We start from the raw sequence: 16,391 nt of genomic DNA, 5'->3' as shown, positions 1-16,391 counted from the left end.
AACTAAATTAGCTAAAAACCTTTTTTTTTTAGCTAGGAACTAAAAAAGTGACCATCTTTATGAGTGAGTCATTCAATCTTCCAGTCAACCAAATCATTTAAAAAGACTTACTAATACAGAAACACCACTACTTTTTGTTGCTTAGAGATATGCAAAAGTTCCTTTTTTTAAAACAAAATACTTTTATTCAAATACCAAAAAAGTGCAATATACTCATACAAAATGTTTTTTTAAAAATGACATTGTCATCAAATTTTTCTGCTATTTTTTATTTGAGATTTATTTGATTTGATTAGATTTTTCTCTTGTTGGACTTTGTTCTCTAGTATTATAACTATTTTAATTTTAGTTAATTAAATATTGTTATTTATTGCTATGCTTGTTATTTCTGCTTGAGTCGCTCACTGAGTGACCATAAAGATTTATGTGTTTCTTTGTATTTACCACTGAGCCAGTTTACTGAAATAAGAAACCAATATTGTCTGTAATCATCATTAAGTCAGGGCCATTACCCTTCCCCTCTCCCCCAAGTCATTTAGAGGAGACAAGAAAAATTGCAAGTAATTAAAAGAGAATGAATGACGTGAACTGGCATCCTGTAGCGTGGCAGAAAGCAGATTGTATGGAAAACTGATACTAATCATTGGACACAAACAAACAAATCTTTCACTACAGACTCAAATAGATGTTTCATAGATAAAAACATACAAATAAATGTATTGTCCTTGGATATGCTATTCCGGGTTTTATTATGGATATATTCATAGCACTTGTGGTTTTAATGTGATGAATATTTTGATGAGCAGCATGGTCCTGCTCTTGGTTTCCCTTAAGGACCGAGGTAAAAATTCCTGGTGGTTAGCAGTGGAAAAACACTTTGTTGTGGTTGAAACATTTACCAGAAACTATTTTCTCTTCTAGTTGCTTGTTAAGAACCAGATATACAGGGTCCACATGAAACCCTTAGGGGCTCAATCACAGCACTGCTGATAGTTTGTACAGTTGGGCCAAAAAATTCTGAGTCAACTATAGTGAACATAATTCTCTTTTGCATTTGCTGGTTTAATCCAATATTGTCCTAACAAGTTTTTTTTCTTTGGTGGGTTTGTCCCCCTCTTACTTTAGTTCAAGCTCCATGAACTCCAAAGTTACTTTTTTTTAAGAAACATTCCCTATATTTTTAGGCCTGAATTGGATTTTGAATCCCAGATTTCCATCTTCGATCACAGACTTTTGGACCCCACTGTATGCGGCCCCTCTGTCCTTCTGTCACAGGACAGACGGAGGGCGGTAAAGTCACCAGGGTGACCCCCACAAATATCCCCCACTGGCCACAGGGCTCAGGACCACCACGCTTGCCTTGTGCATGCCATATGGTTGCCGACAGATACGAAGGACGGGAACTGGATTCCTTTGCTCCTGATGGCAGGAGTACCACCCATATCATTTGTTAATCAGTCGCCGGTTAGACACTGCAATTAGTAAGGGCAACAACAATTATTAGTACATAGGGGTTCCTGTCAGGTTGTTTGTGATTTTTAGCCTCTTAATAGCAACAGTGCACACATTTCAAACCACATTTATTTAAATTCAGCTAAAAATAATTCTTTAATGTATTTGATGTCTTGCTTCTTTTTCCTCCCTTTGTTCTTTGTTCTGAAAATTGTGTCTGTAGTGTCATTTGTCTTTAGAGGAAGCACCAAAATTAGATGATTGCTACGATAACAAGCAGATGATTATGATCATTAAGGGTTATTCTGACCTTTCTTTGGTGTTGTTTGAAGCTGAAACAGAAAAGGCTCATCATAAACTCACTCGGATATCAGTTCGAAGAAGCTCAACTAAGTTGAAGAAGCTGGATTAAAGTGATACATTTTTAAAACTTCTATGTGCTTATACAGAACTATTAAATTAATATTCTGTATTCAAATACGAATGACAACATTTTTTGGCATAAAGTTGATTACCACCAAAAATAATTCCAACTCGCTCCTTGTTTTCTTTTCTTTTCTTTAAAATGGAAGTGAATGGGGCAGAAAATGTAATAAGCACTTTTTGTTAATATTATTTGGTAATCCACATTATGCCACAGTGTTGCTGATTGCGCTTAACTTAAACCTGAAGTACTAGAGAAAATAGGTACTTTAGCCATCCTCCGTCAGTAACATGTAAAGCAATGCTTTATTTTTTCTCACTTGAGTTGAGTTGCTCTCTCATTTGCTCTTGTCAGCATAGTCGTGTGATGTGTCTCAGAGGGTTACATGTCAATGACGATTACGGGACTTAAGGTGTTGACTCTGACCAGTCTAATTAGTTTAGATGTATGATTTAGAAGCCCTTTGTGTTCACACAGTGCTGACATGCAGCTTTTCGGCTGTTTATCATATTGCAGATCAAGGCAGAAACCACCATTTGCTCGTGATAATTGTGTGTTCAATATTTGCCGTAGGAAAATGCCCCTCTGCAACTGCTCACGCCATTATTAAAACTCACGAATCAATTGTTGTAGGTGCCATGGCCTATATGTTCCACTCCAAACAAGTAAGGAATGATGGATACTGATGTTGACCAAATCCGACGAAAGTCTGTTTGGCCACAGTCTACCACAAAAGGGTCTGATGTACAGTATTCAACTGGAGAATCCACATATCCCCCCACCTCACTTTAAACTAGCTGGCAGATAAAGGTTTTCTCCATGAAAGAGGCTTGTCAGACCATTTGCATCTGAATGCCAACTGCTGTTGGCAAATTCAAGGAGACTTTGGAAAGTTTGCATACTGAATTGGAGGGTGGATGCACATTCCCCAAGCCATGCCAGCATAGTTATGAGGGCAGGAAGTAGACGGATGGCGGTACTTGAGAGGCCCAGGGCATGAAAGTCAGGTCAAGTGCGCCCTGTTTCACCTGTGTCCAATGGCTCTTTTTGGTTTCAGTTGTTCTGCCATGTTTGACCTTCCGTAAACATCACTATTACGTTTGTCAATGAGTCTGTCAGTAGTGCCTGCATTCCTACAGAGTTACTTTTCTTTGGTCTGATTTTGTTTGATGTTTGTTATTGAAATCAACCTGCTTGTAAGAGTTAGCTTACACACACACAAAATGGCATATCAAATTAAATAAAAAATGTCTTGTAGACAATTGCAATCAATTAATTAGCAATTTAAAAGAAAAACAAATTATAAATGTATATCTATAATATGAATCTTTATTTTTATTACCAGTAAAAATATATTTTTATGCCATTTAAAATAGTTTTACTTGTTTTAATTATAAACCTTATACACTTTTGCTAGGTTTATGCTTAAAAAATAAAAAAGGTAATAATAAACATTTGCCAATGGGGTAAGACAAAATTTAATTAAAACTTGTGTATAGGGATATTTGGATATTTTTGCTAAATATGTTTTAGCTATATTTTGCTGTATTTTATATATTTTGTATATTCTATCCTCTGTGGAACATTTTTAAGGCAATATTTTTGAATAATAATTAAAAAAAATGTACTCTACATTTCATAACTAGCTCAAAATTGAGAAATGTTATTGCATTTTCCCCCTACTTTTGAGTGAAATTTGATATGAAGTTTAAAATTGGTTTTCTGAGGTCCAGATTTTTTTTTTTTTTTTTTTTTTATTGTGGCATTCATTATACCCCTAGGTTTGCAACACCATATCATGTCATCCTGACTTACCATGCAAGCTGATCAAAACGCTGACAGCAGCAATAACAGGAGCTTTGCGCTAAAGGACAGGCTGGCATACAGAATGGTAGATCAGATACAGAACATCTGATACTGGCACCATTTTACCTCAAGCCCCTTGTCATAAATTATTCTCACTGGTGCGGCATTAATGAAGAGCCTGTAAAATCCCACTAGATTGCTTGAAACGTATCTCTCCCATCACCATGCAAGTGTTTAAAGAATCTGTAGCAATCGGTATGTTGCAATTAACAATGTTAGCGTTCCTTTTAAGGACAAAAACATCTCCTGTTTGTCCAGCTAGAGCTATTTAAGATTTAACTCTTTTCTCAAGCTGTTGTTTTTATCAATTGCCAGCAATGAGTCCTGGAGAGGGAGAAGCAGGAGAGGAGGGGGCCCGGGGTGAACAGAGCAGCCAAGAGAATTTAAAACAGGAGACCCCCAAGGTCAGACCTCATCCATTCCCCTGAGAGAGAACAATGACGGAGGAGAGAACAGGAATTAACATGGACTGAATGCAGCTGTGTGAGTGTTTGTGAGGGTATGAGAGGAGATGGTGGGAGAAATGGAAAGAGAAAGAGTGATGAGAAAAGCATAGATGCAGGACAGAAGGCTGTCAAGATGTATGATAAGATTAAAAATACCCTTGGATAATTTTTTAGATGAGAAGCTCCAGGGATGAGCAGTGGGAGACCCTCAAGGCAACTCTTGCAGAAAGTTTTGGCTGTTAGTTTGGAAGGTGAACTTTGTGCGATCACCTCTGCCCTGAAGACCGCAGGGTGCCTGGATCTACAGCACGCCTGGCCTTGACTGCTCTGAGGTAAGATTATGAGACTGAGGAGGATGGGATGAATTTTAACCTCTGGAAATCGCCAGAGTCTGTTGCAGCCTGTGTGTTCTGAGCTTTAAGAAAATAAGCTAGCATGGAGCTTCATGAGAGGGATACTTCCATGTGGATTTGTGTTTCATGGGTTGTCGCTGTGGGAGATGGCTTTCCTGTGGTCTCAAACAAACAGTAATTCCTATCTTAGCTCATGTTTCCTTCTGAATGTAACCCATCACAGTTGGTGGTGTGTTAGGTTAATGCTGTGTAAAGAAGCTACAAAATCCTCGTATTGTATTTGATTATCAGTTATCAGACTTTTTTGTTTGACCTCCTCAGAGGACAAAGAACAACTGCTGTGGGATTTATCCAGTAATTCTGGTGTGTTAGAGTGTAGTGCTTGTAATGATTTGACTGCTATTAACATCTTGTTATATGTGTAGTGCTGCTTTCACAGAGGAAAATGTCTCTCTTTGGCGTCAGGGAATCCCAAACAATGGCACTTTGACCTTTAATTTGCCAAATTTAGTGATTACACAATAAATCAGTGGTTTTCAGTTGGTTTGTTCTGATGGATATTTATGAGAAAACAGTTCACAATTTACATAATAAAATGCAATTAAACATAATTATGGTTAGGATATCAAAGTATTAACTTTCAAAATGCAATAGAATGCATTCTATATTATTTATATGTAACGTCAAAGGCTGTGTGATGAACCCAAAATGTATTATTAATGACAATTATTCTGTCATTTGAAAACTTTTTAAATGTCAAGATTTATTGTAATTTCATGTATTTAGCCAAGGGTTTATTCCCAGGTAAATAACATTTTTAACAATTGTCACTTTTCTCATTCATGTTAATAATCGTGCATATTATTAATTTCTGGCTTATTTTTCTTTGTAAAATCCTGAATCAAAACCAAATGCACATTCTTCAGATAGTCCCCTCTACCGCATTAAAACCCGCCCCGGCTCTGGCTATGAGGTCAGTCTAAACATGCATCTACACATTTCCATAACTAATTTGTATCAGACATCACATACCCTCCCTTTTCCAATCCATTAACACCCAACTGTCTTCTCTAATAATGACCCTTTCCTCTTCTAACCTTTGGCCCGTATCATTCACCCTCATTTTGGCCTGTAGCCCGCTGTCATTAGCATCCACACCAGCTGCCATGTGTTCAACCGAGCCGATCGTTACACTTCGGGAATGAGTCGGTCTCTATGCATCATTAATGATTAATTAATGCCAAGCGTCATAAATAAGATCATTTATATGGACAAGCTCCTCAGTTACTCTGCCAGTGGTGACCAAAACCCCAAAGGAGTAGAAGTGGAGGGTCATTTGAGAAGGAGTGTATGTGTAAGTGCCACTGTCAGTAAACGCCAATTTGAGTTAATGCTACATATCTGTTTTTTTTCTTTTATTAATAGAAAGTTCAAAATAACTGCATTTAACTGAAATAGAAATCTTTTGTAATATTACAAATGTCTTTACTGTCACTTTTGATGTGTTTATTTATAAAAGAGTGTACTGTACTATGAAAAGATAAAATTTCCTCTCCAAGTCAAATAGACCATATATTGTGAAACCAAGCTGGTTCTGAAATCTGAAGACCTTGTTTGTGATATCAGAAACCTAAAATATATGAAAAACGTCTCAGGTTACTTGTGTAATCATGGTTCCCTGAGTAGGGAACGAGACACTGCGTCCTCTAGGTTTCTTGCCATGCTGCGGACGCAAGCTTCAGACGAAGAAGTGAATGATGTGTGCTCCCGGCGCCTATTTATACTATAGTCGCACCGGTAGTGATGTCATGGCTGTCGCCGGCCAATGAGTTGGAGTTTTTTCAATGTATGCTTCAGACACGGGTCACGACGAGGCGTTCCCCATAGCGACCCCTAGAGGACGCAGTTCGAAGTTCCCATGAAAGGGAACGTCTCAGGTTACTTGTGTAATCATGGTTCCCTGAGTAGGGAACGAGACACTGCGTCCTCTAGGTTTCTTGCCATGCTGCGGACGCAAGCTTCAGACGAAGAAGTGAATGATGTGTGCTCCCGGCGCCTATTTATACTATAGTCGCACCGGTAGTGATGTCATGGCTGTCGCCGGCCAATGAGTTGGAGTTTTTTCAATGTATGCTTCAGACACGGGTCACGACGAGGCGTTCCCCATAGCGACCCCTAGAGGACGCAGTTCGAAGTTCCCATGAAAGGGAACGTCTCAGGTTACTTGTGTAATCATGGTTCCCTGAGTAGGGAACGAGACACTGCGTCCTCTAGGTTTCTTGCCATGCTGCGGACGCAAGCTTCAGACGAAGAAGTGAATGATGTGTGCTCCCGGCGCCTATTTATACTATAGTCGCACCGGTAGTGATGTCATGGCTGTCGCCGGCCAATGAGTTGGAGTTTTTTCAATGTATGCTTCAGACACGGGTCACGACGAGGCGTTCCCCATAGCGACCCCTAGAGGACGCAGTTCGAAGTTCCCATGAAAGGGAACGTCTCAGGTTACTTGTGTAATCATGGTTCCCTGAGTAGGGAACGAGACACTGCGTCCTCTAGGTTTCTTGCCATGCTGCGGACGCAAGCTTCAGACGAAGAAGTGAATGATGTGTGCTCCCGGCGCCTATTTATACTATAGTCGCACCGGTAGTGATGTCATGGCTGTCGCCGGCCAATGAGTTGGAGTTTTTTCAATGTATGCTTCAGACACGGGTCACGACGAGGCGTTCCCCATAGCGACCCCTAGAGGACGCAGTTCGAAGTTCCCATGAAAGGGAACGTCTCAGGTTACTTGTGTAATCATGGTTCCCTGAGTAGGGAACGAGACACTGCGTCCTCTAGGTTTCTTGCCATGCTGCGGACGCAAGCTTCAGACGAAGAAGTGAATGATGTGTGCTCCCGGCGCCTATTTATACTATAGTCGCACCGGTAGTGATGTCATGGCTGTCGCCGGCCAATGAGTTGGAGTTTTTTCAATGTATGCTTCAGACACGGGTCACGACGAGGCGTTCCCCATAGCGACCCCTAGAGGACGCAGTTCGAAGTTCCCATGAAAGGGAACGTCTCAGGTTACTTGTGTAATCATGGTTCCCTGAGTAGGGAACGAGACACTGCGTCCTCTAGGTTTCTTGCCATGCTGCGGACGCAAGCTTCAGACGAAGAAGTGAATGATGTGTGCTCCCGGCGCCTATTTATACTATAGTCGCACCGGTAGTGATGTCATGGCTGTCGCCGGCCAATGAGTTGGAGTTTTTTCAATGTATGCTTCAGACACGGGTCACGACGAGGCGTTCCCCATAGCGACCCCTAGAGGACGCAGTTCGAAGTTCCCATGAAAGGGAACGTCTCAGGTTACTTGTGTAATCATGGTTCCCTGAGTAGGGAACGAGACACTGCGTCCTCTAGGTTTCTTGCCATGCTGCGGACGCAAGCTTCAGACGAAGAAGTGAATGATGTGTGCTCCCGGCGCCTATTTATACTATAGTCGCACCGGTAGTGATGTCATGGCTGTCGCCGGCCAATGAGTTGGAGTTTTTTCAATGTATGCTTCAGACACGGGTCACGACGAGGCGTTCCCCATAGCGACCCCTAGAGGACGCAGTTCGAAGTTCCCATGAAAGGGAACGTCTCAGGTTACTTGTGTAATCATGGTTCCCTGAGTAGGGAACGAGACACTGCGTCCTCTAGGTTTCTTGCCATGCTGCGGACGCAAGCTTCAGACGAAGAAGTGAATGATGTGTGCTCCCGGCGCCTATTTATACTATAGTCGCACCGGTAGTGATGTCATGGCTGTCGCCGGCCAATGAGTTGGAGTTTTTTCAATGTATGCTTCAGACACGGGTCACGACGAGGCGTTCCCCATAGCGACCCCTAGAGGACGCAGTTCGAAGTTCCCATGAAAGGGAACGTCTCAGGTTACTTGTGTAATCATGGTTCCCTGAGTAGGGAACGAGACACTGCGTCCTCTAGGTTTCTTGCCATGCTGCGGACGCAAGCTTCAGACGAAGAAGTGAATGATGTGTGCTCCCGGCGCCTATTTATACTATAGTCGCACCGGTAGTGATGTCATGGCTGTCGCCGGCCAATGAGTTGGAGTTTTTTCAATGTATGCTTCAGACACGGGTCACGACGAGGCGTTCCCCATAGCGACCCCTAGAGGACGCAGTTCGAAGTTCCCATGAAAGGGAACGTCTCAGGTTACTTGTGTAATCATGGTTCCCTGAGTAGGGAACGAGACACTGCGTCCTCTAGGTTTCTTGCCATGCTGCGGACGCAAGCTTCAGACGAAGAAGTGAATGATGTGTGCTCCCGGCGCCTATTTATACTATAGTCGCACCGGTAGTGATGTCATGGCTGTCGCCGGCCAATGAGTTGGAGTTTTTTCAATGTATGCTTCAGACACGGGTCACGACGAGGCGTTCCCCATAGCGACCCCTAGAGGACGCAGTTCGAAGTTCCCATGAAAGGGAACGTCTCAGGTTACTTGTGTAATCATGGTTCCCTGAGTAGGGAACGAGACACTGCGTCCTCTAGGTTTCTTGCCATGCTGCGGACGCAAGCTTCAGACGAAGAAGTGAATGATGTGTGCTCCCGGCGCCTATTTATACTATAGTCGCACCGGTAGTGATGTCATGGCTGTCGCCGGCCAATGAGTTGGAGTTTTTTCAATGTATGCTTCAGACACGGGTCACGACGAGGCGTTCCCCATAGCGACCCCTAGAGGACGCAGTTCGAAGTTCCCATGAAAGGGAACGTCTCAGGTTACTTGTGTAATCATGGTTCCCTGAGTAGGGAACGAGACACTGCGTCCTCTAGGTTTCTTGCCATGCTGCGGACGCAAGCTTCAGACGAAGAAGTGAATGATGTGTGCTCCCGGCGCCTATTTATACTATAGTCGCACCGGTAGTGATGTCATGGCTGTCGCCGGCCAATGAGTTGGAGTTTTTTCAATGTATGCTTCAGACACGGGTCACGACGAGGCGTTCCCCATAGCGACCCCTAGAGGACGCAGTTCGAAGTTCCCATGAAAGGGAACGTCTCAGGTTACTTGTGTAATCATGGTTCCCTGAGTAGGGAACGAGACACTGCGTCCTCTAGGTTTCTTGCCATGCTGCGGACGCAAGCTTCAGACGAAGAAGTGAATGATGTGTGCTCCCGGCGCCTATTTATACTATAGTCGCACCGGTAGTGATGTCATGGCTGTCGCCGGCCAATGAGTTGGAGTTTTTTCAATGTATGCTTCAGACACGGGTCACGACGAGGCGTTCCCCATAGCGACCCCTAGAGGACGCAGTTCGAAGTTCCCATGAAAGGGAACTTCCATTCCATTTAGGGTGGTCCCTGTAAAAATTCCACTTAGTCTCGTTTTGTTCTCCAGGTTGAGAAGAAACTGGGATCTTTCTAACAAGAGTGGGAGGTGGAAGACAGGTTAAAGTCATGGCAGTTGGGTGGAGACCGGCCACCCTTCTCCTTGTCTTCATCCTGACGTTCCTCTGCCCCTTGGATGGAACCATGTACCTCTCTGGCCAGAGACTGCGGTCTCGTCTTCAGAGGGATCGCCGAAACGTTCGTCCAAACATCATTCTCATTCTTACTGATGACCAGGACATTGAACTCGGTGCGTTGCCCATCTGCATTTCTCTGTATGTGGGTGTGTTTTTGTGTTTGATTGTGAGTATGTGCATATTGCGACATCATGTATGAGTTAATATTCACAATTCATTATCATATCATTTTATTCTTTTCTTAGCATAAGGGCATCTTACACACTCAGTCCAGTAGCTTCGGCCAACTGCTGAGGTCCACTGTGCCAAACATGCTGTTTTTCTACTCGTTTTTTGGCACTTTAATCACTGAAGTGGCAACATAATGGCCTTGCTGCTGGTCTTTGTTCAGGCTTTTCATTCTAACCCTTTTAGGGAGGAAATTTATGGTCAAGCATCTGTTACATAAAACAATCTGGATCTCTGTCTCCCTCTTTTTTCGAATCTACATATATTCCCCGTTTTCCCCCAAAGGCTCAATGCAGTCCATGAACAAAACAAAGCGCATAATGATGCAGGGAGGCACTCACTTCTCCAATGCATTTGCCACCACTCCGATGTGCTGCCCTTCTCGATCATCCATCCTGACTGGGAAATATGTGCACAACCACCATACCTACACCAACAATGAGAACTGCTCATCACCGTCCTGGCAGGCCCACCATGAACCTCACACTTTTGCTGTTCACCTCAACAATTCAGGCTACAGGACGGGTTAGTAGGCAGCACGTATTTATTTTTTTCAACACTGAACTACATTCACAAACTCTTTCGGTTAAAGCATTTGTTAATCCAAAAATTAAATTTGCTGGAATTTTACTGACTCTTTGGCAATCCAAGATGCAGATGAGTTTTCTTCATCAGAACAGATGTGGAGTAATGTATCATTACATCACTTACTCAGCAATGAATCCTCTGCAGTGAATAGGTGCCGTCAGAATAAGAGTCCAAACAGCTGATTAAAAATATTTTAATAGTACAAAATTAATCCACATAACTCCAGTCCATCATTTAATGTCTTGTCAAACAAAAAGCTGTGTGTTTATAAGAAATAAATCCATCATTATGGCATTTTAAATTTAAACAGTTGCTTCTGGCCAAAATACCTAATTCATAACGCCTTCTACAATGAAAAATACCTATTTGCTTAGAACTGTTTTGCACTGTTTTCGCTTGTAAACATTGCTTAATTGGTGAATATTTCTCTCCTGATTCAGACAAACTGACCTTTTCACTGGAGAAAGCTGTATTTTGGATAACGAACTCATATTTTAGCCAGAAGCAACAGTTTGAAGTTAAAAATGTCTTAATGATAGATTTGTTTATTACAAACATGTAGCTTTTCACTTCATAAGCTATTAATTGAGGAATTGGTGTCGAGTGGATTACTCGTAGAGTTTTTAACAGCTGTTTGGACTCTCATTCTGATGGCACCCATTCACTCATTGGTGAGCAAGTAATGCAATGCTAAATTTCTCCAAATCTGTTCTTATGAATGAGTCATTTTTCAGCCACTTTTAATTTGGGGGTGAACTGTTCCTGTCTGACATTTGTGCTTCTGACATTTTCTGATCTCAAAATAATCACTTTGTGTAACAGCCTTCTTTGGCAAGTACCTGAACGAGTACAATGGCTCTTACGTGCCTCCTGGTTGGAGAGAATGGGTAGCACTGGTGAAGAACTCCCGCTTCTACAACTACACACTGTGCCGGAACGGTATCCGAGAAAAGCATGGCACAGAGTATCCAAAGGTTGTCTGCTGTATCTTTTCAAAGAGCATGACTGAACATTGTGTGATGAAACTAATATATATTTCCTACAGTAGTCAGATCTGTTCTGCTCATTCACAATATTTACCCAACATATTAAGGGTTGCACAATGTATTAGTACCATATCAAATGTCGAGCATATCAATTGTCCACAAAATAATACTGTTTTCAACATTTATAATGATAATAAATGTTTCTTGAGCACCAAATCATCATATTAGAATGATTTCTGAAGGATCATGTTATGCTGAAGACTGGAGTAATGGCTGCTGAAAAATCAGCATTGCCATCACAGGAATAAATTATATCTTAAAATGTATAAAAATACAAAAATTACATTTTCAATTGCAATAATTGTTCACAATATTCCTGTTTTATTGTATTTTTGATCAAATAAATGCAGCCTTGGTATGCAAAAGAGACTAATGATGTTTCTTTTACAGGATTATCTCACTGATGTAATCACAAACGACAGCATCAACTACTATCGTATGTCAAAGAGAATGTACCCACACAGGCCTGTGATGATGGTCCTGAGCCACGCTGCCCCTCATGGGCCGGAGGATGCAGCACCTCAGTACAGCAGCGCCTTCCCCAATGCATCTCAACACATGTAAGACTCTCTGTTTCTCTTCATCTTTCTTTCTCTTACACACACACTAAGAGAATTCTCAGTCTGCATGAACAGCTTTATGTGGTCTCATAAATCTCATTCAGTATACATTTTTCAGTCTTCAGCACTTTATCAAATGTTCTCATGCCGTTTGAGATACGACCGCCTAATAAATAATGCTCACTGCATAGTACTGTAGCCACTATTCTCATTTGAACACTAGCTACTTTTAATGAACCAACTCTTATGACTTATCTGCTCTTGGTTTATTGCAGGAACAGAGGTTTGATTATGTATTCTGTGTACCGTAATTGTTTCCATAGCACCTCCGGCAAATGAGTTTACATAGTAGGCTCAAGAGAGATATACAGTGCTATTATTATAATATCATGATTTATTTGTTGCATAAGTGTTCATTCTAAGGTCCCATTAGAGGTATAAACCCCATGGCTGGTGTATGTACTGTTATTTTTGTTTGCTTTGTGGTTTGCTTTTGATTACTCTGCAACTTTTATATTTCATAAAAATTCTAAATTAGCATACGACTTTATCGAAACACAAGCCCTATTACAAGTTCACTGTTATTTTATTGTTTTTTAATTATCATTTTTAGTTGCTCATTCTTAAAGCTGCAGCTGGTATGTGCATGCCATTTTATGCAAATCCAATATTCACAAACCAAAAGATGACAATGCCTTGGCTTATTAAAATATGAAACAGGACTTCAGAATTCAGCACAATGCACAATTTTGCAACAATGACATTTTCAATCCGCAACACCATGAAATTCCTCAGCAATATTATTCAGCAGGTTTAGCACCATGAAGCAGCACACAACGCATTACACACAAAGCTTCGCCATTCACAGACGTTTGTACCCTCAAGATATGCACAAAAATTAGGACTGTGACTCTAAATTCACTTGGCAACAATGTTAAGTTTTATTTATGGACTGTAAAGTGTATTTAAAAAATTTGTAAAATCTTTCAGTGTCGCAGGATTTAACAATTCTGAAAATGTCCCACACAGAACCCCAAGCTACAACCATGCCCCAAACCCAGACAAGCACTGGATCCTGCGGTACACAGGACCCATGAAGCCTGTGCACATGCAGTTCACCAATATGTTGCAGAGAAGGAGGCTGCAGACCCTGCTTTCGGTGGATGACAGCGTCGAGAAGGTCACATGCTAATTTTAACAATATAGCACATATACAAAAAATAAAGTGAAGTGATTGGGTTATGAGTCCGACTCTCTAACCATTAGGCCACGACTTCACCCCAAATAGCTAAGTTGCTTGTATTTCACTGGCAGTGTGGCATTCTAAGAGTGTCCAATAGTAGTGCAAATTTTTCAGTGTCTGCAGTTTCTGCAGTTTATATCATTACACTAGTTTACTGCTTTAAAATATATTAATACAGAAAACAGCTATTTTACATTATAGTAATATTACTATATATATATATATATATATATATATATAAAATCAATTAAATGCATAAGACACTTATTTAAAAAAAAACATTCAAAAAATCTTACCAACCAAAACTGGAATTGTAGTGTAAGTTATGTAAAGAATAATTGACGACGGGCCATATAATTATTAGAAAATGCACACCTGAGGTGGTAATGTAGAAAAAATAGAAATGTAAACAACTAACCTAGATATTGTAAAATGCTGTTTCCTGTTTTTTTCCCCCACAGGTTTACAATATGTTGGTGGAAACTGGGGAGCTGGATAACACCTACATCATTTACATGTCTGATCATGGCTATCACATTGGTCAGTTTGGATTGGTCAAGGGCAAATCAATGCCATATGAATTTGACATTCGAATCCCCTTCTACCTGAGAGGACCTAATGTGGATGCAGGTGCCATGTGAGTCAAAGATGTTAAGCTCACAACTTCACAGTGAAATGCTAAAAATAACACATTGTTGATTCCATGTTTGTGATCTCCTGCAGTAATCCTCACATGGTCCTGAACATCGACCTTGCCCCTACCTTACTGGACATGGCCGGAGTGGATATTCCCTTGGACATGGATGGCAAGTCCATCCTCAAGCTGTTAGAAAAAGAAAGACCAGTCAACAGGTAATCACTGAATTGTGCTGGATGATGACAGTCTTGTCTTCTGTAGAGCTGGTTTTTAGCTGAATTGAATTTCCATAATTGATGAATTTTGCAACATCATCATGTATTTAACGGAACGGAATTGAATTGACTTTGAACTGACTTTAGCTGAAAAACAGCACTGTTGGCCTTCTGTAGAGCAGTTTTTAACTGAACTTTTTATAATTTATGAACTTTACACAGTGATTGAACTGAACTGAATCAGCGCTGAACTGACTTGAGCTGAATGACACTATTGTCTTTTTAGAGCTGCTTTACAGCAGAATTTGAATTGGTTTCATATTTAAAGAAATTAATTGTTATTTTCCTGTTTATTACTGTGAAGTAGCTTTAAAACAGTCTGTACTGTGTAAAGCACTATATAAATTAAAGTGCCTTAAACTACACCAACATAAACATTTAATTCTCGTCATTCAAAAACCCAGACTTTTGTCTTCATATTCTTTCAGTTTTACCAGGTTTCATTCCTACAAGAAGGAGAAAGTGTGGCGGGATTCATTCCTGTTGGAGAGGGGGTGAGTACATTTGATCAGGCCAGATGAACCCATGCATTTTTAATTGATCGCCGTATCACAAACTCTTACACTATCGCTCCGAAAAAGATTTTTAACCCCAGAAATTGATTAGACATGGCTCCATTAGAGAGGCACCAGATGGCACACTGACATCGGACACATCTGCGTGTTTCAAATAGGGGCTGTATCTAATTCTTTGCTGTTTTTGGGTGGCAACCTGATGTGATTTCTTTCTGATCTACAGCAAGCCTCTGCATAAGCTAGCAGATGGCAAAGAGGTGGAACAGAATTCGCTGCCAAAGTATCAGCGGGTCAGAGACCTGTGTCAAAGAGCTGAATACCAGACGCCCTGTGAGCAACCAGGCCAGGTAAATATTCACTTTCAATTACACTACATATTCCCTTGATTATTTCCAGTGATTTCCCTGCTGTTTAGTGCTTTCTAACTAACCGCTCCTTCTCTGTGCAGAAGTGGCAGTGTATTGAGGATCCCACTGGCATGCCGAGGCTGTATAAGTGTAAAGGGATGGCGGGTATCTATGCACCTCGTGCTTTGGGTCTGATGGCTGCCAACAGGGGACAGATCAATGGAGCGCTTTTCGCATCGTACCACTGTGATTGTGAGCCCACCGTACCTGTCAAGAGGAAGAAGGCACTCACTAAAAAGAGTGAGTCATATAGTTTCACACATTTGGTCCTGAGAGTGTCATAGTGTTCTTGCGCCGTTAGTGGTTAAATCGCAAGAAGGCTGTTTTTCTGTTTTCAGAAAAGACCTATTATTATTTTATTTTTTGGTGGATGGATATAAGTGAATCAACATAGTTAAGTCAAAATGTAAAATGGTTAGTTCAAAGGTGGCTTATAATACCTAAAGAAATATATCTGTTTGGTATCTGTTATTTCCATTTATCACAGTGACAATTGCTAGTGTGGTGCAGGAACCCCTGGGAGTAATTGATTTGAAAGCTATTGTTAATGGGTTAATTTCTTGCTTTTAAGAGTTTGGCACCAGTACGATTTTGTTTGTGTGTGTGAAGAAAGAAATGAATACTTTTATAATACAATACTTTTCCGCAAGGATGCATTAAACTGATCAAAAGTGACATTTATAATTTTACAAAAGATATATCAGTTTCCACAAAAATATTAAGCAGCATAATTGTTTTCAACATTGATAATAAGAAATATATCTTGAGCATTAAATCAGCATATTTCTGAATGATTAGAATGATTTCTGAAGGATCATGAGGACTATACCACTATATACCTGTATATATA

At 40.8% G+C, this 16,391-nt stretch overlaps 1 protein-coding gene across 1 annotated transcript in view; it reads left to right on the top strand.

Moving 5' to 3' along the window:
• Window positions 1-16,391, top strand: part of LOC107655065 (extracellular sulfatase Sulf-2-like) — a 34,890-nt gene that overhangs the window by 14,489 nt on the left and 4,010 nt on the right. Inside the window, exons 3-12 of the mRNA XM_016442463.1 lie at window positions 9,916-10,155; window positions 10,556-10,795; window positions 11,681-11,832; window positions 12,295-12,464; window positions 13,494-13,644; window positions 14,169-14,344; window positions 14,431-14,559; window positions 15,048-15,113; window positions 15,358-15,481; window positions 15,583-15,781. Of these exons, the coding sequence (XP_016297949.1) occupies window positions 9,975-10,155; window positions 10,556-10,795; window positions 11,681-11,832; window positions 12,295-12,464; window positions 13,494-13,644; window positions 14,169-14,344; window positions 14,431-14,559; window positions 15,048-15,113; window positions 15,358-15,481; window positions 15,583-15,781 (1,588 nt within the window). The 5' untranslated portion in view covers window positions 9,916-9,974. The remainder of the gene's footprint in view (window positions 1-9,915; window positions 10,156-10,555; window positions 10,796-11,680; window positions 11,833-12,294; window positions 12,465-13,493; window positions 13,645-14,168; window positions 14,345-14,430; window positions 14,560-15,047; window positions 15,114-15,357; window positions 15,482-15,582; window positions 15,782-16,391) is intronic.

Source organism: Sinocyclocheilus anshuiensis, unplaced genomic scaffold (assembly GCF_001515605.1).
Source record: "Sinocyclocheilus anshuiensis isolate Anshui unplaced genomic scaffold, SAMN03320099.WGS_v1.1 scaffold1072, whole genome shotgun sequence".
NCBI lineage: Eukaryota > Metazoa > Chordata > Actinopteri > Cypriniformes > Cyprinidae > Sinocyclocheilus > Sinocyclocheilus anshuiensis.
This window is presented reverse-complemented; position numbering and strand designations above follow the sequence as displayed.